This window comes from Neofelis nebulosa, chromosome 4, assembly GCF_028018385.1.
Source record: "Neofelis nebulosa isolate mNeoNeb1 chromosome 4, mNeoNeb1.pri, whole genome shotgun sequence".
NCBI classification, from domain to species: Eukaryota; Metazoa; Chordata; class Mammalia; order Carnivora; family Felidae; genus Neofelis; species Neofelis nebulosa.
The window spans coordinates 58358819-58384796 of record NC_080785.1 but is presented as its reverse complement, the minus strand read 5'-3'; the positions used below and the strand labels follow the sequence as shown (position 1 = coordinate 58384796).

The 25978-nt window shown below is 36.6% G+C and overlaps 1 protein-coding gene across 17 annotated transcripts in view; it reads left to right on the top strand.

Annotated features, from left to right (window-relative positions):
- HDAC9 (histone deacetylase 9) overlaps positions 1–25978 on the top strand; it is a 938649-nt gene that overhangs the window by 513850 nt on the left and 398821 nt on the right. For 13 of the 17 annotated variants that reach the window (XR_009260421.1, XM_058724883.1, XM_058724881.1 and 10 more), the window contains 2 exons: positions 17748–17879; positions 21262–21377. Coding sequence is in view for 16 of the 17 variants with exons in the window: in XM_058724883.1 (XP_058580866.1) it covers positions 17748–17879; positions 21262–21377 (248 nt within the window). In the remaining variant the exon portion in view is untranslated. The remainder of the gene's footprint in view (positions 1–17747; positions 17880–21261; positions 21378–25978) is intronic. The other 4 variants (XM_058724894.1, XM_058724892.1, XM_058724893.1 and 1 more) reach the window with 1 other exon arrangement.

Sequence of the window (25978 nt, the reverse complement as noted above, 5' to 3'; positions counted from 1 at the left end):
AGCCAGAGAGAGAGAGAGAGAGAGAGACTGAGAGACTGAGAGACGTAGGGAGAATATGCATATGAATGTTTGGACAGTGAGAGAAGTGAGCGGGCTTAGGGAAGTGCGAGGGCTTTTCCCAGGGCAGGAAAGATGGTAACAAGTTGGAGAATTCAAAGAGGAAGAGCTCTGTGCTACAGGAGGCAAGAAGAGACCTGAAAGTGTGGGTGTTTCAAGGATAGGTATTGGAAACATCATAATACCTTTCACTTGTTCGTAAGTAAACCATATAATCCAGAGGCGGCAAATGAGTAAAGCCTAGAGATGAATGATATGAGAACACAGGAAAATATTCCACCAGCAAGGGGAATGGAGATGCTGGCACATGAGGGAAGTCCATGACAGTCAGGTCTCTTTTCTCCCTTAATGTGCAGATTCTAGAGGGAGAACGAAAAGCCCAAAATCAGGAAGTTTATGTGTACAGAGAACTTTTGAGTTAAAAAAAAAATCTCAGTATGCTAAAGGTTGAAACTTCAGGTTGACTAGAAGGAAGTGTTTTGAAACTTGTTGGTAGAAATTGTATTAAAATGTGTGGTCAAAAAAGTTGTATATGTTTCATTTACAATTAGAAGGAAATTAAAGGTGGGTAAGGGTTGCATAGGAGTTTGGAGATTGAGGTGGGTGATCAGTGAGACATCTTCCTCTGACACTGGATATGATCTGCCTTTCTGCTACTTCACAGAATGAAGGCTGCAAAGGGTGGGAAAGATTGGGAAGGTCAGTTCTTAAGTATTGCCATACTTCTCAGAGTTTCATTAGCAGTCTTCTAATTTAAACTATTGCAAGGAAAGAGGCAGTTTTCAAAGGTGCCCTCTTTTGATTTTGCTGAATGAGATGGTAGCAGAGGGAAATGAGAGCTGACTTTTATTCAGCACTTACTCTGGGCCAGAAATTGTTCTCACTCAGGGCACACAGAGCTGACGAAGAGGCCATCTTTGCGTTCCAGGAGCTCAGTATCTCAAAATCTCTAGGAGATTTTGCTGTTAACCTTATCCCCAGAAGGCAAGCATTTTTTAAGTCTTCCTATTAACAAGCTCCTTCCAGAATGTTTTCGACTTTCAAAATTGACCCTTTTCTTAAAGTAATAAAAATCAATAAAAATTCACATCCCTTGTTCTAGGTTTTCCTTCTTCCCTTTGTTGTCAAAATTTAAATCTATTCCATCATTACATATACGATTGAATTCAGAATAACACTTACTGAGCATCTATTCTGCTTAGTTATTCTGCTAGGTTATGATGTTACAGAAATGTATATCATCTGATTTAACTCATTTTTCTCTTCCTTATCATTATTCTCATAGGACACCAGTGACTTACAAATCCCTAAATCTATGGCTTTTTCTTAGTTTTTTTTCTTTATCTTTTGTGGCTTTTGTCTCCACTCACCAACTCTTACTCTTTCTCCTTTAAAGCTTAATTTTAATGCTACTCTTCCATTCATCTGCTTCCCCTCTCTGTTTCCTTACTGCATCCTTTCTGCATGCAGCCCATGGAAACATGGGATTTCTCAAGTTCAGTTGTCTCCTCCTCTCTGCGTGTTGTTTTTCATTGTTTTAATTTTCCCATGTTTTCATTATCATCAGCCTATTAAAGGCTTTAATTCTAGTTCTTATTCAGTCTTATCAGTAGGTACCTCTGACAGCAGGGTTTAACTCAACTTTCTCATTCGTAAAATGAACAGACTGATCAGAACCATTTTCATTTTTACCTTTAAATTTATGGTCAAAATCTACATCTCTAATTCTCAACCTCTCCATAGGCTCCAGGCTGACATTCCCAAGATGTTCTGCCATTATTGTCACCTCCCAGGTTTAAAAGTTGGCCCTCACTAGGCCACCTGGCTAGTTGATCTCTGACTCTTGATTTTGGCTCAGGTCATTATTTCACAGTTTGTGAGATCAAGCCCGTAATGGGGCTCTGCATTGGACTCTGCACTGATCACACATAACCTGCTTGAGATTCTTTCTCTCCGTCTCTCTCTGCCCCTCCCCCACACATGCACAAGCTCTCTTTTTCTCTCTCTCAAAATAAGTAAACTTAAAAAAAAAGTTGACCCTCACACCTTCCACTTCAAGACATGCTTCTACTCCTGATTTCCTCAATTCTGCTAAAACCTCTGCTCTAATCACACAAGGTTGACTGTGAGATTCATCTTGGCTTTGTCTTTTGTCTCCTCTTTTCCAGTCCATCACCAAGTGAGGACCTTTCCCTACCATCTCACTCTTTTTTAGATATATATTTTTCCTCCTATAATACCTAATATACAACTTGGCACAAAGCAAGTGCTCAGTTAATAATAGTTAAAGGGTGTGTCTCAGTTAAAGGGGCTCTCCTCTTGTCCTATTGCTATTAGTTCTCCTTCAGAAATGTCCAGTCATAATTAAAACCAATTAAATGAGAATCAGCAACATTCTCTTTTTTTCCACTCCTAGCTCAAGTACAACATTTAAACCACCTGAAATAGAATAAACTGGTAAGAAAAACAATGCTGTTCTTTGAGCCCTGATAGAACATAAATTCCGTGAAAATCTGTTCAAACCACAACTCTAATTAAAGGTTTTAGCTGCCAAATAATATGTTCTGGTTAAAGCCAAGTTAGTATTATGGAGTGTTTCAGGAATAACAGCACAGGCTTTATACTTTGCTGTTGATTTTCTCATGGGAAACTCATGTAAAGGAGAGTGATACCTCCCTGTTGACTTTAACTTTTAGAAATGCAAAGCATGCTGAAATTGTACATAATTCTCTTCTAAAGAAAAGGAAATAGCATTTCAATGGTTTTCCTCAGTGTCTTATTGAGTTATGGTGGGGCACAATTATGTCTGTTAAATTGATTTACCAGATGGAACGTTACATTTTATATTCATCTGATTAAGTTGTAGGAGACTGGAATTGTATCTCATACCATGAAGATCATATATAAAAGCAAAATTATTTTAATTAACTACATTTTGAAACTGGCTAATTAGATGTTTAAACCGTTTTTTTTCTCTCTCCTCTAACTTACATTGCACTAAAAAAGGGAAATTGTGTTTAGGAATGGGCCTTATAATACAGTTGTTTTTTGGCTTAATAATCTAATATCTCAAATGGAATCTGTGAAGGAAAAAGCAGTAAAATGTTCCCACTTGAGTGCATTTTGGAAAGTGCTTGCTTATCATGGCTATTTAATATGTACAAAGTATTCTTAGCATTTCAGGGTTAAAATAAATGATCTTTAGCTTACACCCTTATGGATCTTTAACAGAAAAAATAAAGAAAAAAGCTCTGTTTTTGTCTCTTTTTTCTCCTTTCTATCTTTTCACAAATAAAATATATATTAATAAAACTTTTACCTTTTATAGAAAATTAAATATGATAAAATAGTAAATATTAATTTTAATTATTGTCCTAGTATTTTGCTAACTGATGAGCATATATCTTAATAGTTTTCTTTAATATCTGACTTCTTACCTAAAAATAATGCAATAAAAACATAGCACAGTAAAACCTGATCTAATCGTAACCAGTATTTAAGAATATGCTACTTGCAAAACAATGCCAACCTTGGAATTCATTGGACTGCTGTATTGGCTTCCTATGGCTCCTGTAATAAATTACTACAAACTTAGTACCTTAAAACACACATATTTATGATCTTTCTGTACTGGAGGTCAGAAGTCCAAAATGGGTCTCTCTGGGCTAAAATTGAGGTGTCAGCAGAGCCGTGTTCCTTTCTAGAGGCTCTAGGGGCATTTTCATCTCCTTGATGTTTCCAGCTTCTGGGGGCTGCCTGCATTCTCTGGCTCGTGGCCCACTTCCCTCTTCGAAGCCAGCAGTGACTAGTTGAGTCTTGAACTGCATTGCTCTGGCACTCACTCTTTTGCCTCTCTTTTTAGTATTTTCAAAAGACACTTGTGATTATCCTGGGCCCACCTGGACAATCCAGGATAATCTCCTTCTCTTTAAATGAGCTAATTAGCAACCATAAATCCATCTGCAACCTTAATTATTTTTTCACCATGTAAAGTAACAGTCACACTTTCTGGAGAGTAAGACATAGATATCTCTGTTGCCTTATTCTGCCTACCACAACTAATTTAGAGTTTTTATTAGAATGATGATTGCTATAGAATCCTTTCACTTAGTACTTCTTCACCAGTTTATTTGAAGTTTGAGATCTGTTTATCTAGATAGTTATCCAGAGAAAGTTGGCTAATAGAAGGTGTTTAACTGAAGATCTGTCTAGAGAAGGACTCTGAGGTGACCTTAATAAATCCAGAGGCAAAACGTTGCCTTTTACATCAGTCTGAGATAGATATTTTTGTTTTCTTATAAATATGTATTACAAAGAAAATCTAGAATAAAGATAATGAAGCTGTGAATTCCATTGAGGCAGAAGTGAATTACTGAGAACATTCCAAAACATAAAGTTTACAAAAGCAAAATTTGTAAAGGAAAATAATAACAAGATCTGCCCAAATGACTTGGAAGGTTTTGAAACGGAAGAAGAAGAACAGGAAGTAAGGTAGCTAGAGTTTGAGCCAGGTGAAGGACAAACTCCTGTTGTTTAGATATCAGTGCTGACCCTTTGTTATTGGTGCTGTTTACCCATGGCACCTGGTTGGGTGTCAGGGGTTTTGAAGGGCCAAATGTTCCTAATGGTTGCACTGAAAGACTCAAAATTATAGTGAAGCAGATAACAGTTACAAGTAGTAGTAATTAAACACTAAACAATATAAATGTGCATGGCAAGATTGACCAGAAAGCCACTTAAACTAAACCGCACAATGCGATTGCCTGAGGAGACTAGTGGAACCACCTTCTACATAGTGAGCTAATCCAGAAAACTGGGGAACTTGTTGTCCTCTATCTTATTGTAGAATCTTCTGTCATCGCTTGCTCTTAAACCTTCCCTTCCTCAATATGCAGTCTGTTGCAGTTCAATACCCATTTAGTTCAATGCCCATTCCAGTGGTTGACCATTCTCTGACTCCAGCATAACTTTGGCCAGTCAACTCTCTGTCTTTTTAAATTTTAAATCTAGTGTTCCTATCCTCCTACTTAAGACTCATGTAATAACTCTTCTTTTTTTAATTAATTAATTAATTTAAGTAATTTCTACACTCAAGGTGGGGCTCAAACTCAGGATCCTGAGATCGGGAGTTGGATGCTCTACTGACTGAGCCAACCAGGTGCCCCCGTGATACTTCTTCTGTCATCTTGAAGGCTAAAATCCTTACATGGTATTCACAAACTTTCTCTTGCCTTCTCCCCTCCTGACGTAGCCTTCTCTGTAACCTTTCTCCACTCCACCCTCTCATACCACTTGCATGAGCAGTCCCAAACAAGTTACAGTCCCAGAAGAACTCTCTGCTTCACACTCACATAAGCCATTCACACCTGATTTTCCAAATAGTCCTTGCTCTTCCTCCACTGTATGCTTGGATAGTTCATACTTTTCTGTAAATGCTTAGCTAATACATACTTCCCCTTTGTTAAGCTTTACTTGGTGCCTTTTTATCACCCACAGAGCTACGCTAAATACACACTACATTCCTTATTCCGAATATGTTTGCCAAAATAAATCTGGACATATCTTCATGAATATATGTCTATATTAAAATTAAGATTCTGTGAGAAATCTTTGAGGATAATACCTATAGCTTGTTTGCTATTATATTCAGAGAGCTTATAATAGGCACCGAATAAATTTCTCTTATATGAATAAATAAATGTATAGAGTAATATTAGGAACTAGTATACATCTAGTATACATCTCTTTAGGTATTTAAAAATATAGGAAGATTCTTTATGAAGTAATTTTTAAGAACATAGTTCACAGCAATATTTTGTGGGAATAAGATTGAGTAACTGCTTTTGAAGAGTTGTGAACTGGGCAAGTCAGAAGAAAAAAAAGGAAACAAAGTAGCAAGCTAGATAGCAATTTTATAGTTTTATGGGAATGAACTGAAAATTTTTAAATAAACATAAGAGAAAAAAGTTTTTAAAAGTTTAAAGCCATATATTTGAAGAAAGTAAGGTTTACAGCATTTAAGATTAGACAGTGATTTTACTATATTTACTGGATATCATTCTCTTTAATACTTATGAACTCTTTAAAGTCAGGAGAATGTCACATTTTCAGGCAAGAAAATTGAGGCATAGAGACATTGAATAATATTTTACCCAAATCATACCCACAGTGGCAGAATCAAGACTGGGAATCAGTGCCAGACTCTTATTAATGTGACCAAGTAAGGTTCATGCTGAGAGCACAAATAAGGTTAGATTTATGGTGATACCCAGAGAGTTATTAGGTGATAGGTGTTAATTTTCTGGACCATACAATCCTGACTGTATGCTTGTTTCCTGGGAGAAATTGTGTCCCTATCAAATACTGGGCTGTCCCTATGCAGATCTCACCCATTCAGATGGCCCTCACTCTGTCATGAAATCAATTCACATCTATGTTTATACCTATAGCTCTTATGAAGTATCTGGGTAGAAAGTGTTAAAAAGTTTTACATCACAAATAAAACTATTCTTCATGACATTTCTATTTGAAAGAGTATATAAAGGATACATCTAATAAGGGAAGTAAATAAAACTGTAAAGTACATCATGGTATAATTTCTTTCATGCATAGACAGGAATTCGTTCATTCCTGAAATATTATTAGCATGATTAAGTAATGTATTCTGAATTTTTATTTATAAGTGTGGAATTTTAGAACTAAAGAGGACTTTTATTTTAAAAAGATATAAATATGTCTATAAATTCAGATAACCCCCAAAGTAGCATATTATTTAAGTTGTAAAATACTAGTTAGAAGTAAGACTTTATTATAAACCTTTAGGCTGTGGGTTAAAACATACATTTTAGAGGGACGTCTGAGTTGCTCAGTTAGTTGAGCATCCAGCTTCAGGTCAGGTCCTGATCTCACTGCTCATGGGTTCGAGCCCTGCCTCGGGCTCTGTGCCAATAGCTCAGAGCCTGGAGCCTGCTTTGGATTTTGTGTCTCCCTCTCTCTGCCCTTTCCCTGCTTGTGTGCTCTCTCTCTCAAAAATACGTGTTAAAAAAATGTCTTAATAGATTTTAGAAACTGGATTGAAGAAGACTGAATATGCCCTTAATCTAGTTTATTTCAATGAAGTGATAATTCAACATTTTACTGTATTTTCAAAGTATGGATTTTCAGAATTTGTCCTTATTTAGGTAAATATCTTATACTTAAAATATTAAAATGTATAAAAGGAAGTATTCTAGATACATGTCTAGATAAATATGAAGGTATTCTAGACTTAGGGGATATGATTTCCTGGAATCCAAAACATGTTATTTTTCATGCTTGCCAGAAAAATGAAATTCCTTCTGCATTCCACATCTGATCTATAAGACTTCTTGCCATAACACTGAACATCAAGAAATTTTTAGGAATTAGAAAAGTTGAAGTTCATCTACTTTGCTTCTCAACAACATTTGAAACCCAACCTTTAATTAAGTTTCCTTTCATGCTTGAATATGTGTAAGCATGCATTTATTCATTTAGCAACTGCTTATTGAGACTTACCATGAGTCTGTGTAGTTGCTAAGTACTGAGAATAGACACAAAATTATGACATCTACTGTTCTGAGCACTATGTGTGGTGGAGTAATTTCAGTGAAACAGTGAAGGTTAGAACCATATTGCAGTGGTTTGAGGTTAGGAAGTGGTGGTGGCAAGTTTAAGGCTACTTAAAAAAAAAAGCTTGACTGTGAATTAAAGTATAACTACAGATAGTAGCTAATAATTTATATCTTAGGAGGGCTTAGTTTTGTTTGAATGGGAAAGATGCACGCTTGTCTGCTAAGAAGAAAGAAAGAGAGTTTGAAGATATATATCAAATATCCTCTCTTAGTATTGCATAATTTAGCTAAATTTTGCTTGATATTTTTTTGAAGCCTTATTTTCCATTTAGTATCCCTTTCTCAATGTGTTAGCATACTCAATATTCATTCCTTGAATTTGCCAGCACCTTCCCCTGGACAAGGTTGTTTTCTCCATATAGAATTGTACTTTCCTCCCAGGTCGGCCTGTCAGTATCTCACTCAGCCCCCAGGATTTCCCCCTCTGTGCCTTACAGCCACAACCTGCTTATACTTATAGCATGGCATTGATCACAGTCTGTCATTCATTTTTGTTAGACCTTGAGTACCTAGGAGAAAAAGGCTTTCTATTTTATTGATGAGGCAGTTGCCTCAGTGTTTAACACACACTTTTTCACATTCACTGATTCATTCATTTGTTCAATAAATAACTTACAGATTTACTCTATGTAGTAGGTATTGCGTAAGTACTGAATAAGCAATGGAAACATAACTGTACCCATTCCCAGCCCTCATGGAACTTGCAGCCTATGTTATCAGTATTGTTACTCAATAGAATCTTAATTAAATGACATTAAACAATGGAACCAACTAAATAGAAAGTTTTCATTTTAACTATAAAAAAGTGATGAACTATTGTATAAATTATAATTTGCTTTTTGTCCAGAATCATATTGTTTGATTAAAGTATCTTATATTATTCCTTAAAAATGGGAATTTGTACTTTAAACGTCCTAAAAATTCAAGGAAAATTGTTATTTTCTCCTTTGTTTGTCCTAGTATTTTTTTTTCTTAAATCTAGCATTGAGTAGCAAGTTTTGTATTCATTTATTCATTCATTTCCACTAAGTGCTAACGAAGCCAGGTAAGCACCAGGCACTCAGAAGAAACACTGGTGTAAAAAAGGGTACAGTTTTCAGTACAGAGTACTGCTCTTAGATAGAAGAAGAAACTGAGTGTCTTGTCCTGGGCCTTTGAGTTTTAGAATGCCTGCTCTGGCTGACAATATGAAGCATCTATGAGTGCTATGGGAAAATGCCCATGCAGGGCTAACAACCTCCCCATCCTGGACCACATTCCTGTTACCAGGACCTCTATATGTTTTTCCAACTTCTCTGAGCTGCTTCGTAGGACTTAATAATACTCTTTGCCCTGTATGCCCATTGATAATTTTTATAATAATAAGGTTGTTGTTGCTTTCTTCCTTTTTTTAAAAAAAAAATTGTCTATTTATTTTTAAGGAGAGACAGAGACAGAACACAAATGGGGAGGGGCAAAGAGAGAGAGGGAGATGCAGAATCCGAAGCAGGCTCCAGGCTGCATGCTGTCAGCACAGAGCCCAACGCAGGGCTCAAACTTAGGAGCCGTGAGATCATGATCTGAACTGAAGTCAGACGCTTAACAGACTGAGCCACCCAGGCGCCCAGTGTTGTTATTTTCAATTGTGAGGAACCTAAGAGTTAAATTCCTGTTTACACTGATGGAAGGAAATACTCACAAGTGCGAACGTAGGTTCACAATAATGCATGCCACTGGTGCGGTCTTTCCAAGCAACACTGTAGATCACCTAAACATCCAGTTATCAAATGTTTAAACAAATTATTGCATACTCACATGTAAATGTGACTACATAACATATGGTACACCCTTATAATGTGTTTTTAAAAGAATACATAGCTACTTGGGGAAAGATTCATAATAGATTTTTGAGTGAAAAACAGAATAAATGGAATTATTTTAAAGAATATATAATTGCCTGTGAAAAGACTTATAATGCATTAAGTGAACAAACAGTATGCCATCATAAATATAATTTGATTCTCATTTTCAAATATTTTTATATACAAAACACGAAAGAAACATATTAGCAGGCAAAACTCAAGTTGCCCCATTTCTAAAATTATTGAACATGTATGACCTACATAATCAGAAGGCAGCAATAAATGTTGTTATAAAATAAACACTTCAGAAGACCACACTGCAAATTGACTAATGTGCATAACATATACCAATATGCTTTTTGAAAGACAATAATCCTTTTTAACAAACAGATATATTTGGTATATTCCCAATAAGAAGATGGATAGATGTTGACAATAATATTTCTGAATCAAAAAGAATAGTATTACAATTTCTTCAGGGAATTGCATTCATAAATTACCATAAGTGTGGCTAGTTATTAGAAGTTAAAATTATCAAAGAAATGATTTTTTTAAAACTCATATGAATGAATTATATATCATTAAATGGTTACAGTTAGAAAGAGTTAGATTAGAAACTTTGCTCCTGACATAAAAATGTACAAAATCTGACTCATAACATTAAAAATCTGTATTATTTGAGCCAAAAATATAAGTTGTGTTAGATTTGTAGTATTATTCTGAATGCTGACTTTGCAAATACATAGCCTTTGTCTAATTATGAAAAGTTTTAATTAGAGTAACCTAGATCTTCAGATAAACTAGATTAGGGAATTTTCTATGTCCCCAAAGTATCTTTTCATAATTGGAATGTTTACTTAATTGAACAGTTCACATGGAATGGATTCCTACACTGCTACCCTGAAAGGGAGAAGTGACTCAGACAGGAAACCTAATCTTCCTAAAGAACATTCAGAAGAGAGTGAATGAATGATAGCTTTTATGTCCTTGGTTCCAAGTGACAGAGTATTAGAATATGGCAGCTCCTAAGGAAGCCCTGTGGGTGGGAGAGAGCAAGAGAAATCCAGCAAGAGAGACAGGCTGGGTGAACAAGTACGCAGATCTAGTACAGCAGGGAAGAATGACAATGCCAGAGAAGGAATCTGAAGTTGGCAACAGAAGTCTCACCTTCACTTGTGATTTCAGTGCTAAACATGCAGTGCAGGTAAAATTGTTGAATATCTCAAATATTCATTAGTATAAAGACATATATTAATCTAGTACTAAATTTTGATTGATAATTGTTATCTAAATAGTATTGTTTTTTAAACATTTATTTATTTGGAGAGAGAGTGTGTGCGCAAGTGGGGGACAGAAGCGGTGGGGAGAGAGAGAATCTCAAGCAGCCTCCGTGCTGTCATTGCAAAGCCCCATGAGATCATGACCTGAACTGAAATCAAGAGTTGGGTGCTTAACTGGCTGAACCACCCAGGAGCTCTTAATTAATAGTATTATTGGCCATTACTCAATGGAAATTTCTTCCTTTTATCCTTATGATCATTTCAAATGAGAATGAAGAACATCTGTATACCATGATACGTGGTATTGAATTTTTGTCTAAATTATTGGTGTAAAGAATGTTCATAATTTAGGATTAAAAGGGAATAAGGACAAAGTGCACACAGTAAGCATCATTCTTAGTAGATGGTGATGTATTTAAGACAGAAACTAAATAAAGTAGAAATTATAGGGGCGCCGGGGTGGCCCAGTCGGTTGAGTCCAGGTTCAGCTCAGGTCATGATCTCACGGTCCATGAGTTTGAGCCCTGCATCCTCTGTGCTGACAGCTCAGAGTCTGCAGCCTGCTTCAGATTCTGTGTCTCCCTCTCTCTCTGCCCCTCCCCCACTCACACTTTTCTCTCTCTCTCTCTCCCCCTCTTTTTCTCTCTCTAAAAAGTAAAATAAACATTAAAAAATGAAAAAAAAAATTATAAACAGGTAAGTAAAAATATTGAAAAAAAATATGTAGTCAATTACCAACAAAAAATTGATTTTATTTTATTTATTTTTTTAAATCTTTATTCATTTTTGAGAGAGAGACAGCACAAGCAGGGGAGGGGCAGAGAGAGAGGGAGACACAGAATGTGAAGCAGGCTCCAGGCTGTGAGCTGTCAGCACAGAGCCTGATGCGTGGCTCGAACTCACCAGCCGTGAGATCATGACCTGAGCCAAAGTCGGATACCCAACCGACTGAGCCGCCCAGGTGCCCCCCCAAAAAAGTGGATTTAAATATACTGAGTAAAAGATCAGAAAAGGGATAATTACTATTTTTGTTGTTTTTATAGGTAACATTGCAATAGGCAAAGGCAGTAAACCAGTTGTAGCTCTCTATCCTTCTACTTTTTTATTTTAAGTTTCTCTTAGTCTTACATATAGACTACATTAAACATTCATTTATTCAACATCTGTCAGTTGAACAACTTTTTTTGTGACAGCCAGCCAGTTGAGCTATGTACTCTATTCCACCCCTTTAATCATCCACCATGATGTACGGTAGGCATCATTACTACTCTGTAGTAGATACTAAAATGATTCACGGAGATCAGAGAACTCACCCATGGTTGCAATTAGTACATGAAAAGTTAGCAGTAAAATCTGAGTCTGATCTTTTTCTGTTTGAGACCTCTTTGCTTCTGCAAAAAATACTTTCCATGTCTGTATGTGTGTGTAAGTGTGCAAAAATGACACCCTCACACTCACATAAAACAAGCTGAAGTGAAATGACAAGTCTGGGCTTTGTCAGTTACTATTGGAATCCTAATTTTTTAACCTGTGCTTCTGCTACCTAGCTTTACTCTTTCTTTCCCGTTGTTTGTTCTCAAACCCTGCCACCCCTAAGTTCATTCTGCACCATGTATGAAAAGAAAGATTTGAAATACATTTAGCTCATGAAGCATCTTGCACATGTTTTCTGTTTCATTTTGTTCCCTTTTTAATTTCTTTTAAGTGAAAAGAATAAAAGGTTTTAGGTCTGTCCTCTTTATTTTAATATTGATTGTTTTCATTTAAATAATGATAATCAATTTTTCATGCAAGGTTTTCTTCTCAGCAGACACATGCATTCAGATGGGCACACACACTAAAAAGCTTGCCTTCTGTTTCTGTGATTAATTGAGATGTAGAGAGCGATGGGTATGGGGTAAAAATAGAAAGGCAATTAGTGCAACTAGGCATGAAATACATTGAGATACAAGCAGAATGTCTCCCCAGTTAGTGATCTCTTTCTGGGCTCTTGAGGATTAGCATCCCATTAGCAAGTCACTGGAATGGAAATCTTCAGCCTTTGGGGAGACCAGAGCATTAAAAATGGAATTAACTCTAACTGCAAACTGAGTCAGCACAATAGATCATTAATTCTACGCCTTGGGTATATATCATGCTGAGCTTTGGTGTGTGGGCTTCTGAAATATGAGGAGTGAGCTTATAAAGCATTGCAATGACTAAATGATAGTTATCTATCATTTCATCCTTCATCCTCACCACTGAGATACTAATGTCTTTGGTGACTCTGGTGACTCAAAACCAGTATTGAAATACAGATGAAAGTTTTTACTAGAACTAGTGCATATGGACCTTTATTTAGAAAAGTTTTACGTTGTGTATATTTTCTAATATTTATTTTTAAGAGAGAGAGAGCATGTGGACACACATGTGCACACGTGCACAAGTCGGGGAGAGGCAGAGGGGTGGGGGGGAGGGACAGAGGATCTGAAGTAAGCTCAAACTCTCAAACCGTGAGATCGTGATCTGGGGCTGAAGTTGGACACTTAACCGATAAGCCACCCAGGACACCCTAGTGTATTGTATATTTTGAAAAAATATATTTATGTTGCACTTACTGAATATCAGTGATTCCTAGTTTTTAAAAAGCTATGTCCTTGGGGTGTCTGGGTGGCTCAGTCAGTTAAGCTTCTGACTTCAGCTCAGGTCATGATCTGAAGGTTCCGTTCTTGAGTATGAGCCCCACAAGCCCCAGGAGCCTCATCAGGCTCTCTGCTGTCGGCATGGAGCCTCCTTTGGATTCTAAGTCTCCCTCTCTCTCTCTGCCCCTCCCCAACTGGCGCTCGCACGCTCTCTCTCTCTCTGTCTCTCTGTCTCAAAAAAATAAACTATAAAAAAAAACAAAAAAACAAAACTATGTCCTCAGCTAATAAAGATAAAAATATCACAATGCTTCAAGTAGTATCCTACCAAAAATTGAGAATTACATCTTTCTACATGAAGTTGACTTGTTTTGCTTTCTATAGAAATACCAGTGATATTAAAAATGTTTTGAAATAAATTTCTAAGTATAAAAATATAGTGAACACTTGATTATTTTCAAGTGATGTATAGTACTCCCTGATTTCTAATGATCTTTTCTTACTCTTCCACATCCTCTTTGAGAATGTCTAGCAGATAGTATTATCTTCTTTGATCATCGCAGTGTAGCATAGTCATTAACAACTGCCATTTACAGATTCTTACCCCAGGGTTTCTCACACTTGGCAGTATAGACATTTGAGTCCAGATAACTCTTCGTTCTGGGATCTGCCATGTACATTGTAGGATGTTTAGCAGCATCTCTGGCTTCTACCCACTAGATTCCCAACAGCTATACTCCATACTGACCATCAAAAATATCTCCACACATTACCAATTGTCCCATGGTGTTAACATCTTCCCTGACTGAGAAGCACTGGTTTATCCTTTACTGAGCATGATTTAATTTAATTCTACAAAAACTTGGCAGAGTACATGGGACTTGGTTAATCAGAGTCTTGGTAGGAAACAGAACGTTCACAATATTGGTCATAGACTTTTATGAAAGGAGTACTTTACAACTGCTTAGGGATGTTGAGGCACCCAGAAAATAGCAGCAAGAAACGATTCCCACCCCTAGGGTTGAAAAAGCAAGGAGAGGAAATAATGTTTCTGGAGTTCTGGGAAAGCTGGAACCATGGAGCAGAAGCCTCTCGAGGGAGATGAAATCAGAAAGAAACAAAACTCTAGCCAGTGATGCAACACTGAGGCAGAGAGAGCAGAGGATACCCTGGCCCCTCCCTCCTCCATAATCCTTTATCACTAACCAGTCCTACCCATAGATGAGCCCAAAGGAAATAAAACCAGCAAAGGACTAGAGTGATGCAACCCCAGTACTCAGCCTTATGGGCTCAGACAAAGATGTAAAATGGAGTCTATTGGGGCACATGGAGGGGAAAAAAAACTGTCCCCATTTTAACATGAAAAACTGAGGTTTAAAGATACAAAGTAATTCACCCAAAGCCAATGTACTCCATGCCCTACTAGTAATCTATAGCTGATTTGCATAAATGAACTGACATTCAGAGACTAGGAATTATTCAAGGTTATTGATTTTAGTAGCTGCTAGCTATAAGACCAGAACCCAGTTCTCATTCCTAGTCTGGTGTTCACTTTTTTTGTGTCGACCTTTGAAAGAAATTTTAGAACTGTATATCCAGCCCACTCTGAAACAAACATAGGAATTAAAGCTATGTGCTGACCTGACAAATCATTTTCTTTTCCCTGAAAAGCTTACGGAATTCTAGGTTTCACGTAGAATGTTTAAATGGCATATGCTGTTTTTCCAAGCTTTTTGGCACATTTTAGTCTTGATTGCAGAAACTCGGCCCCAACTGGTGCCGTGTGTTAGGAGAGGGAAGGGGGCTGGACTGAAAATCAAGAGAGTGGGGATCCAGTTCTGACTGGGTCATTCCTGCCATCCTTAACAGTAGCAGCAGTAATGAAAGTTCCATAAACCTTTCCTTCCCTTGCATTCATTCATCTAGATCTTCACAGTTATTTTCAGGTATCTAATCAGGTGGCCATAGCCCTAAAATAAAGGAAGTATTAGATTTTTATGTTTCAGAAATGAAGAGCCAGGCTCAGAAAGTACTAGAGTCTTACTGAATAACCCATAGCTGGGAAGTGGACTTCACCTCTTCTCACTGAAAACATAGTGCATTTCCTACTCCATCCTTTAAAGTAATTAATCAATTGATAGTCTTCCTCTGGAGAGCCAGTCAATCGGTAGCATTTTATACTTAGATTTCATCATCAAGGCATGTCTAGATGAAAGTCTGAGAATCTGTAATTTTTTGTCTTCAGGTTATAAGCAAGGCCACAGTGGAAAGCAATAAGAGTTAGTACATAGAGATTCCTCATTCCTTCCTTTCTAGGTTTCAGATGAATATATTTATTAACTTACAGCTTTTTAGAGACAACAATTGGTGTTTTAAAGGAATTTAAAAATAAACATGTACAGGGAAACATATCTAAGTGAATTAATACAGTTTTATTTTCTCCCTTTAATCCTGGTTGAATCAGATGCTAGTAATTCAAATTCAGACTTCTCCACTAAGATAAAGTGGACTGACAACTCCTGGAAGGTCTGGAAGAACCTTAATCCTTTACCCAAACTGTTTACCTTCTTTGCCTCAAGGTGGGGGCCCCGGGAAATGGTACATATCAGGGCTCCGGCCCTGAGCTTCTTGTGCTCAGTCCTGCTCTCTGCCTACCCCCTTTTTCATTTTCTACTTTTGCAATACTTTCAAGTCACCCATCTCTACCTTTTCAGGGTTTTCGGCCATAAAATCAGGTATATAACACAAAAAAAAATTAACTTGTTTTATTTTTATAACTGGATATTTCTTTCAAGTTCCTATTTCACCAAGCTCATTCCAAGTAAAGCTAAAATGTAGGGGTTCTCCATCCAACGTCAAGCTGCAGAGAAGGGAAACAGAAAACAAAAAGACAAAATGAACATGCAGGTATTTGAAGTCTAAACATAAAAACAAATCAATAATAAAGAGGGATAAGAAAGAAAAGATTGTTAAGTTTTATTTTGACACACTTTGCAGTCAGGCAAAAATATAAAATTCCTTCAAAGAAAACATTTCACTCACCGAAAACTCTAGCTGCATGATACCATCATATCTAACGCAGATGATTAGTAATGCTTTGGGAAAAGGTTTATAATTGCTATGATGTTCATATACAAGGAAGGGTGGAGCAGAAATATTTTGGTATTTAGAAGAATAGACTTGATCTAGATTATCTAGGTACAGATCATGGTGTCATCCCTTTTTACCTCTGAGACCTTGGGCAAGTTACTTACCCTCTCTGTGTTCGTTGCCTCATTAATCTAATCAAGGTATAAATAGAATCTGTCCCATATAGATTTTTTCTTATGGTTAAACAAGTTAATATTAACAAAGTGTTTACAACAGTAGTGAACATGGGAATCACTACATGAATGTTAGTTGTCATTGGAAACACTCTTTTCATAACTGTCATCATCAACGTCATCACCATTTTCGTTACCATCACTGACTTGTACTACATAGGGGCTCAATCCTGTGTTCCCATTCTTCTAGAGTATAATTACGTAGAAGCCTAATACAGAATTACTAAATTAGAGAACATCACTACCTAGAATAGTTTAACCAAAGAAATACTAATGTATGTATACTAATGTATAATGTGCATTTATACTTTGGAACATATAACCTAACTCGGAACTTTCAAATCTAAGGCTTGGCCACCCTTTCTTTCTATTTGATTGTATACTAAATGTGTAGAAAGTTTTATTCATAATGATTCTTCTTGGTTTGGTGTTAATATACCAAGTATATTTTCTCAGGATATCAGGTTAGAAACTACCGACAAAGAAATATTCCAGGAATCAGAATTAGACATAAATTATATGCTACAGAGGTGTCTTCTTATTACCAGAAGTCAGGCCAGAGTCTCTAAAATCACATCAGGGTACTGTTTTTGTGGTATTGCGTTTCACCCTTGGGAGAATTAAAAGAGCTGACAATGACGTATAATAAATCTTACTCTGACCCAAACATATTTAATGATTAAACCTCCCAGCAATCCCAATTCTGTCAGATAAAATAAGTAGAAAACTTTATATTTTTACTCTTTTTTCACTTCATATTTAGAGAAGTAGGAAAGCATTTTGCACATTTCATAAAAATAATTACTATATTTGTCTGTTTCATTCATTTAGAGTTAATGCCTTATTTTACATGGTTGGAATTTTAATTTGAGATGAGAAGGAACCAAGAAAAGGGTGAGCCGTTTTTTATACACAGGAGCAGCTGGCTCTCTATTTTTTAATTTTTATCTATTTTCTTTGTCTCAATCCCCAGCCTCTGAGCCCAACTTGAAGGTGCGGTCCAGGTTAAAACAGAAAGTGGCAGAGAGGAGAAGCAGCCCCTTACTCAGGCGGAAGGATGGAAATGTTGTCACTTCATTCAAGAAGCGAATGTTTGAGGTGACAGGTAATTGAGGACTGGGCAGACATACACTAAAAAATGCTGGTAGGAGGAATGAAAATAAATAGTTTAGAATAAACATGGCTGTTGCATATTAAAGTTATTTTAAGAAGAAACATTTCTTGAAAGGAAATTATATTGAAAACTCACAAGTAGTTCAGTAAACCCTGCCATGCATTCACCAACTGTGTTAAATAGGAAATGAATGAAAAACAGAACTATGTGTCAATCTAGGCGTAACTAGGGAATGCCAAAGCTCACCTTAATCTTTTCAGAAACAGGCAGTCCATTTTAGGAATGCCAGCTAGAAGAATATAACTTTTAATGAAATTTGATCAGAAATGAGCAGAGGGAGGTCCAAGAAGAACACTTCCCCCATACTCAGACATGAATGTACAAAATGCATCTGGGAAAATTAAACTATGTGGAACAGCAAAACCTTGACTTTTCAACAAATTTACAGAACTCATAAATGACTTTATGTGTTTACTAGTGAACTGGGACTTATGGCAGGAGGGGGATATATTGCCTTTTAGGAAGGGAAAGAAACTGTCATTTTCACTAGTCTCAAATGGAAGAGTTCTTATTTTTTTAGCTGCCTGGTTAGTGGTGGGGTGAACAGGTTAGGAAATTCAACCTGATGTCTTACAAAGCTTTCTAGTCCCAGTTGTACCTGGTCTGAAATTAGAGAGGACCTAGGGATATGAGAACCAAAAAGGCTAGCCAAAGTAATAGTATGGACTACTGTTTACTGAGTACCTACTTGGAGCTATGCATTGTATCTGGTCATTTCCTTCAGTTGCATCAATAAAGAAGTGGTCATTTGCAACCATTTTTTTCCATGGTTATACCAATCTAGTCAGTTGCTATTATTCCTCTAAGATCAGATCTTATCCTTAGCAGGTAAGGATAATAGTTTTTAAAAATGACTTGTCTGTATCTCCAGTGGCCATCATAGTGTGCAGTTTGGGGAGACAATAGGGCAAAGGTGGTGGAGGTGAAAAATACAGAATACTAATGTGACTTGGTAATTTGGCAGGTTATTTAGGGAAAAAAGATGCATCATCTCCTATGCAATCCTGATAGATTAATATGTGTATCCAAATAAAGTATTATTGGAAACTTTTTCCTTGACAGATAAGACCTATTAAATAAATAAATAGTAAGGTTTATACTTATTTTTAATATCAAATATCATCACTAATTTGGACAATTCTAAATTCGGCGCTGCAGACTTTCTTTTTCAGAATGCATATTTGTACTTACGTAAATAAAAATCTTAAGTTTTTATAATAGAGGGACTTAGTGGGTTTGGGGTGTTGGGGAGTGAATCTGTTTTCATGAATGTAAAGAAGATGAAAATATCATGTCTAATGCAAGTAGATATGAGTGATTTTTCTAATTGGCGAGAATATGCTACCTCATAACAGGAAAACCTGAAGAAACAAGAAAAACATATACATTGCTTTGCTTTTTTTGTTTGTTTTCGCTTTAGAATCTGATTCTCTAAGGTAATATTTATATAACCCAAAGTTCTTTTCTATTTACGATCTTTTCTTGATTGTAACTTTTCCCCCACAGTCACTTGCCATATTGCAGCAGAGTTTTGCTCAATACCAATCTGGATAATGATTAATTCTAACTTAAAGGGGTTATGATTTGCTGGAGTTTTGCTCAAGTTTCTTTCATTCTTTTTTTTTTTTTTTTGAAATACCATATTTCTCCCTCCCTAATTTTGTGAGATAATGACTGCCCCTTTCATCTGAGGAAATAATGTGTTTTCAAAGAGAGACTTGTATGTTTTTTAGACACACATTTCTGCTCAGTGAGCTAGGACTTGTGGACACTTTGGTAGATTTTTTTTTCAACTAGTATGTTGTACTTATTCTAAATGTCTTTGGGGGATCTGGACTACCAGACAGACAGCTTTAGTCACCTGTACTCCTCCCCCTTCTTCTGCCAGCTTTCATGTAACTGGGATGAGCTGTGTTTGGAACTTAATACTAATTACTTTCACTATCTAGGCAGAGACTTCATAGCATCATAGCAGTTAAATTGACATTGCTGTTCTCACATCTGTACATCTGTCTTCCCCATGACACAGGTTCAAGTGCATGCTGTTTCCAAACCTATGCCCCCTTTCCTCCCAATAATTGACATGGGAATGACTTGCCATCTCCCTCTTTTTTAAATTCCAGAGTTTTCTGCCCCTTTTCCACCAAAGCCATGTTATTTTAAAATTCTAAGCCTTGGCACATCCCCATGCCTGCGATGCCTTCTCCTCCACTCCCTTCTTCTCCATTGCCTGCATATCATGAACCACTTCTCTTCAAGCACCAGGTGCAATATCACTTATTTTCTAAGACTTTCTCAGTGATCCCAAAAAATCAGTTGCTGCCTCCCCTTCCAGAGCTCATCCAGTACAATGTTGTAGAATCCTGCAGCAGCATTTGTTTGCTGCCTTGAGTTCTAGTGCTCATGGCAGTGATTTCTAAATAAGGAAATACTTCGGTCTGAATATCACACACAAGATATAAATAATATAGGTTTAAATGACAAGGCAGATATAAGAAAATAACTTTTTGGTTTTTGTTTTTAAAGACAGGATATGAAAATGAGACATTAATGAGAAAACAGTAGTCACACAAGGAAGGACAAGAATTAGGAGTCTAGGGGAGACGAAGCTCCTTGAAGTATTTTTTTAATGTGTATTTTTCTCATTAAAAAAACAGCAAAGGGGTGCCTGGGTGGCTCAGTCGGTTGAGCGACTGACTTCGGCTCAGGTCATGATCTCACAGTTCGTGAGTTCGAGCTCTGCATCGGGCTCTGTGCTGACAGCTCAGAGCCTGCAGCCTGCTTCAAATTCTGTGTCTCCCTCTCTCTCTGCCCCTCCCCTGCTCATACTCTGCCTCTCTCTGTCTCTCAAAAATAAATAAATGTTAAAAAAAATTAAAAACAAAAAACAGCAAATAAGAATCAAAGATAAAGAGCAGATTAATCAAAATGTAAGCAAAATATATAGACAGAAAGGCAGTGAGAAAGATGTGTTTCAGAATTTATACCAAAGAACTTCTTTATTTTTTTTTCATCAAAAACTTCTATAATGATCTCTAAGTGGATATCCTTACTTTTCTAGAAACTATTGAGTACTGGGTTGTATTTTTAACAGTAAAAACAAAGGGGGAAAAGTGGTATGAAAATTCAGAAATGTTTCAAAAGTTTCCACAGGTTTTTGTTTTTGTTTTTGTTTTTAACGTACTGAAATGGTGCTTGTCATTCCCATAGGGAAGGAAAAGAGTGTTCTGTGCCGTATGTTACTTAGAGTATAACTAAAGCTCATCTTTGTATGTTTTTCATGAATCTGTTTGTGCTTCACAATGTTTTTCAGAATCCTCAGTCAGTAGCAGCTCTCCAGGGTCTGGCCCCAGCTCACCAAACAATGGGCCAACCGGTAACGTTACTGAAAATGAGACTTCAGTTTTGCCGCCTACTCCTCATGCTGAGGTAAGACTCTTGATTATTTTGGTTCTTTTAAAAATTAGATCCTTGATGAGCCTTGTAAAACAAAGTGAGTTTTCTGAACTGAACTTTAAAGCCACCTGTTCTTAGTTATTTTTCTGTAGGCTTATAATATATGGAATTGAATAAACTTGATCTTATTTACAAAGTTTGGATGACAATCAGGGTTTGAAAATGTTGAAATGTAATCCTCAAAAAAACCTTTTAGTGATGCTGAGTATACACTGCCCAGCAGTTGTGCAGCTCAGTAGTATTATGTTTGTTTTTATTCTGATGGGGGTAGACCCATAAATACGCAAAAACAACCTCATGAAAATCTCTCAGTAGAACAGCCTGTCAAAGTAGGTTTGTTCTCCCTGGCGAGTGATGAAAAAAAGAAGGAGTATTACAGCTGAGGAACATAGGGTTCGACTGAGCAAACATTTACTGAGGACCTACTAAGTGCCAGCCATTTTTCCTGGGAATGGGAATATAAAGATGAATAAGATATGAACTCTGTTTTTGAAGAATGAAATATTAAAGGAAATTGATCTGAATTTATGCAGTCAACCCTAATAACACTTTTCAACACATAATTTATTGAAACCAATGATGTAAAAATAGAGGAAAATAAAATTGTGAGTCAACAAGAATTTTTCTATGTAGTTTTGGCATTAGGCTAAGCAAAGGCAACTGTCTATTAATAGCCATTCTTATGAAATAGGCTGTTTTGAGGACACTATCAATTTTTTTTAAGTTTATTTATCTATTTCAGAGGAAGAGAAATAGAGAGCACACACAAGCAGGGGAGGGGCAGAGAGAAAAGAGACGGAGAGAATCCCAAGCAGGCTCTGCACCATCAAAGCAAAACCCTACGTGGGGCTGGAACTCATTAACCTTAAGATATGAGATAATGATCTGAGCTGAAATCAAGAGTCTGATGCTTAACCAACTAAGCCATCCAGGCACCCCCAAAAGACCCCATCCATTGACTGAAACTCTTGATTTTTCTTTTCTGTTATTATAATTCCTCCTTACCATGAATTGCTCCATGCAGGGAAGGCTGTACAGTAACATCTCATATATAACTGTAACATGTTTCTTCCCTTGTATTTTATAAGAGTCATGGTAACTGAGGGCTGAAAGAGACTGATCAAATATCAGATTCTTGGATCATGTATATTTCCTGATGTGTGATTATCAAACTTCCACTAAAACACTTATAGGGAACTCTCTTTGCTATTTCCTGAGACAACCCAGTTGATTTTGGATAGTTAGCCTGACTGGTAGAAATGTCTTCAGTACATTATGCCAATATCTGTGTCTTTGTAATTTCATACACACATAACACACACACACACACACACACACACACACACATGCACGCACACCCATCTACTTATCACACATTATTTATAAATTGTAAAATCAGGCTACAATATAAGTGAAGGCAGAAAACCAGAGGTTATGCCTAATAAGCAAAGGATTGAAACCAGTGAAGTCACTTTTGCTCTGAGGACATTTGTATACTTTGGTTTTGAGTTTTGGTTTTTAGGACCTCACAAAACTCAAGAGAAAGAAGGCAAAGCTCAGTGCTGACCAAGGAGGATAATCTAACATGAAACATTAAGCTGGAATTTCAAAAGTCCATATCTATGCTATGTTGGTGAGCTCCTCACCCCTGCCACCAGAAGTGTCTGGATACAGGGACAGAATTTCTCCCTGAGAAGTTTTCACCAGAAGCTAGTACTTGCATGGAGTTGTATCCCACATTTATATAACCTCAAACTGTTAATTTCGTTTAAAGTGCCCCGGATTTGTTAGGGCCCCTACGTGTCCGGAAAAGCAAATATATATCTTCTCTAGAGGAATACACCTGCATTCTAGATTTCAAAAGTTTCTCTCAGTTTTCCAAGGAAAATGGGCCGAAGAGATAGAATCTCTCTTGCTTATGATTACCTGGAAGCTCTCTGAAGAATAACAATTCAGGCCTTGACATTATCTCCAGATTTTTCATCTATTCTTGTGTCTCACCATCCTGCTGTCCCTCTTTCTTTTTTTCATTTTCCTTTCTAAAATGTGATACCAGATAGAATAAGTTCTTCACATGTGTTTGTTATCATAGATATAAGTGGGATTCTTGAACTATTGGCTGAGGTATTGTATTTGTTTTAATGCATTTATATCTCAATATTGGTCAGTTTTCTGTGACCCTTTAATCAGTTTCCAGGAAAAGAACAACTTGGGCACAGACATTTCTAAAAACTTTAGATTTCCATTTCCTTTAAATTTGAGGAACGTGATTCTCAGCACTAAAGGGTCTGGATTCTAAATCGGCTCTGGATGAATTTTGTGCCCTTCAAAAAAACAATGACACACTATACTACATTAAACAGCATGTATGATTCTTAGAAATGCATTGTTAGTGCTAAAAGGTGCAGAAGACTACTTACAGTATGAGAGTATTTTATTAGGTTCAGAAACAGCAGTACAATATCTTGATTGGGAAAGTATATGCAACAAAAGTGTATTTTACACAGATTAATGGTGTGATGAACACACAATTTAGCATGATGGTTATTTCTCTGGAGGAGGGAAGGTGGGGAGTATGGGGAGAGACATGGTTTGTTACTAACTATATATATATATATATATATATATATATATATATATATATGTATATAACGAGAGAATATATGTATATACATCCATATATATATGGATATATATAAAATGAAAGAATATATGTATCTTCCTCATTCCTCTAAGTATTGTGTGTGTGTGTGTATATATACATACATACATATACATATATACATATATATATATATATATAGTACTTAGTACACCGTAAAAGAACAACCAAAAAGTATATAATTGTGAGATTGGAAGTAAATGGAAAATTTTGGTGAGATTTTCTCTTCAAACTTTTTATGACCTGTTAAATTAAATTGAGTGTCCCAAATTATGCGACCCTATATTTAAATTTCAAAATAATATACATTGAAGAATGACAATTAAAGAAATTTGTTTATACTGTCTTAATCTCTTTTATATTCCTAAAGCCTTTATTGTCACAAATATCTGTTTAGAGTGCCCTCACTTTTCAGCTACTTATAGAACATATTCTGTTACAAACCTTTCCTTCCACCCCCACCATTAAAAAAAAAACAAAAAAAAAAACAGAAGGAAATGTGATTTAATGGAGTTTGAAAGAGTAGAGGTTTTTCTTCAGGTCAGTGACAGGACATTCACCTCCAAAGCTGGAAAGACTAGTTCAAAAGCAAGCAGTGACTTACTTCATAATGAATTAATTGTGTGCCTGAACTATGATCCAAAAGGCCAGGTGGGCAGACCTTTATGCACTGATGGGTAGCCTCTCCGTGGCCCAAAACAAAAAATTCAACCCTGATGGCTAACATGTGGTTTTCTGCTGTGTTGCACTTACAGAGGTCTGTAATATAATTCATACTGGAGAGGTAAAGAGACAGCAGAACTCAGATGGAAACTCTCCACAAATTAATATCCTAGCTGTGTTACACAAAATGCTTCCACCTACACTAGAAAAAGAGGAAAACAAATATTTTCAGCAATTCTTGATTAACAATCATTTTGGGTTTAGTATGATTTTTACAGAAATCTTCCAAGATTTCTGTAATTTCATATCAATAGAAATATTTTTAAGGTATGAAAAATACACATCAACTACACTTTGAAAAGCCAAGCCGATTGCTTGGTTCACCATTTGCAAAACAGGCTTATTTTACCATCTTTGGTTAAACAGCACAGGTGAGTTTTCATTTTAAAATAGTTCAACGGTGTACATTTGAATGAACCTTTATTCTGTGACCTGTAAGTATAAAAGCACCTAATTCTTTCACAGCCCGTGTAAATGAACGGGATCTACTCTACAGGATTTACTTAGGAAACAGGAAAGTAACGCTGTATCTCGGGCTGATCTTGAGGCTTAGACAAAAGGAAAATTTTTCTCTTGTAAATTCATATGTCCTGCATAATTTAGATGGAGGTTAAGACAGAAGTAGGAGGAGAATTTACTCATAAGTCCCCGCTAAGGAAACAGCACAGCCAATTTGAAAGTATGGGTCTTCCATTCGACAGGCTCCACAGGAACCTGGCTCCAAAACCGACTACTTTGTCATCATTGGTTAAGTCGCTAAACTTGCCCTGACCTCAGATTCTTTATCTAGTGAAACGTAGTCATGCCTACTCCAACAACTTTGTTGTGAGGGATCGGTGTTAGGAAGGTGGGTAGTGAATTGTGAAGTGTGAAACGAGTTCATTTTTTGTTGTTGTTATCAGTACTGGTTCCTAGTAGGGAAAACTCATTAGCATGTTTGTCTTCAAGCCAGCAAATCACATGTGAGAGTGAGTCTCCATCTGCTCTGACCACTTCTGTTCCATTTCTTCTATTTCTTGCATATGCTCACTCCTGAACTCGGCTTGTTGGAGCTACTTGTTTTACTCATTTGTAAACTTGGTTGGGGAGCTGAAACCTCAGGAGTTTCTATTTCCAGCTCTAGTCAGAAATGTCTTTACCTATCTAGTTACTTTATTGTTAATACTGTGGGCCTGCGGGTTCAAATGTT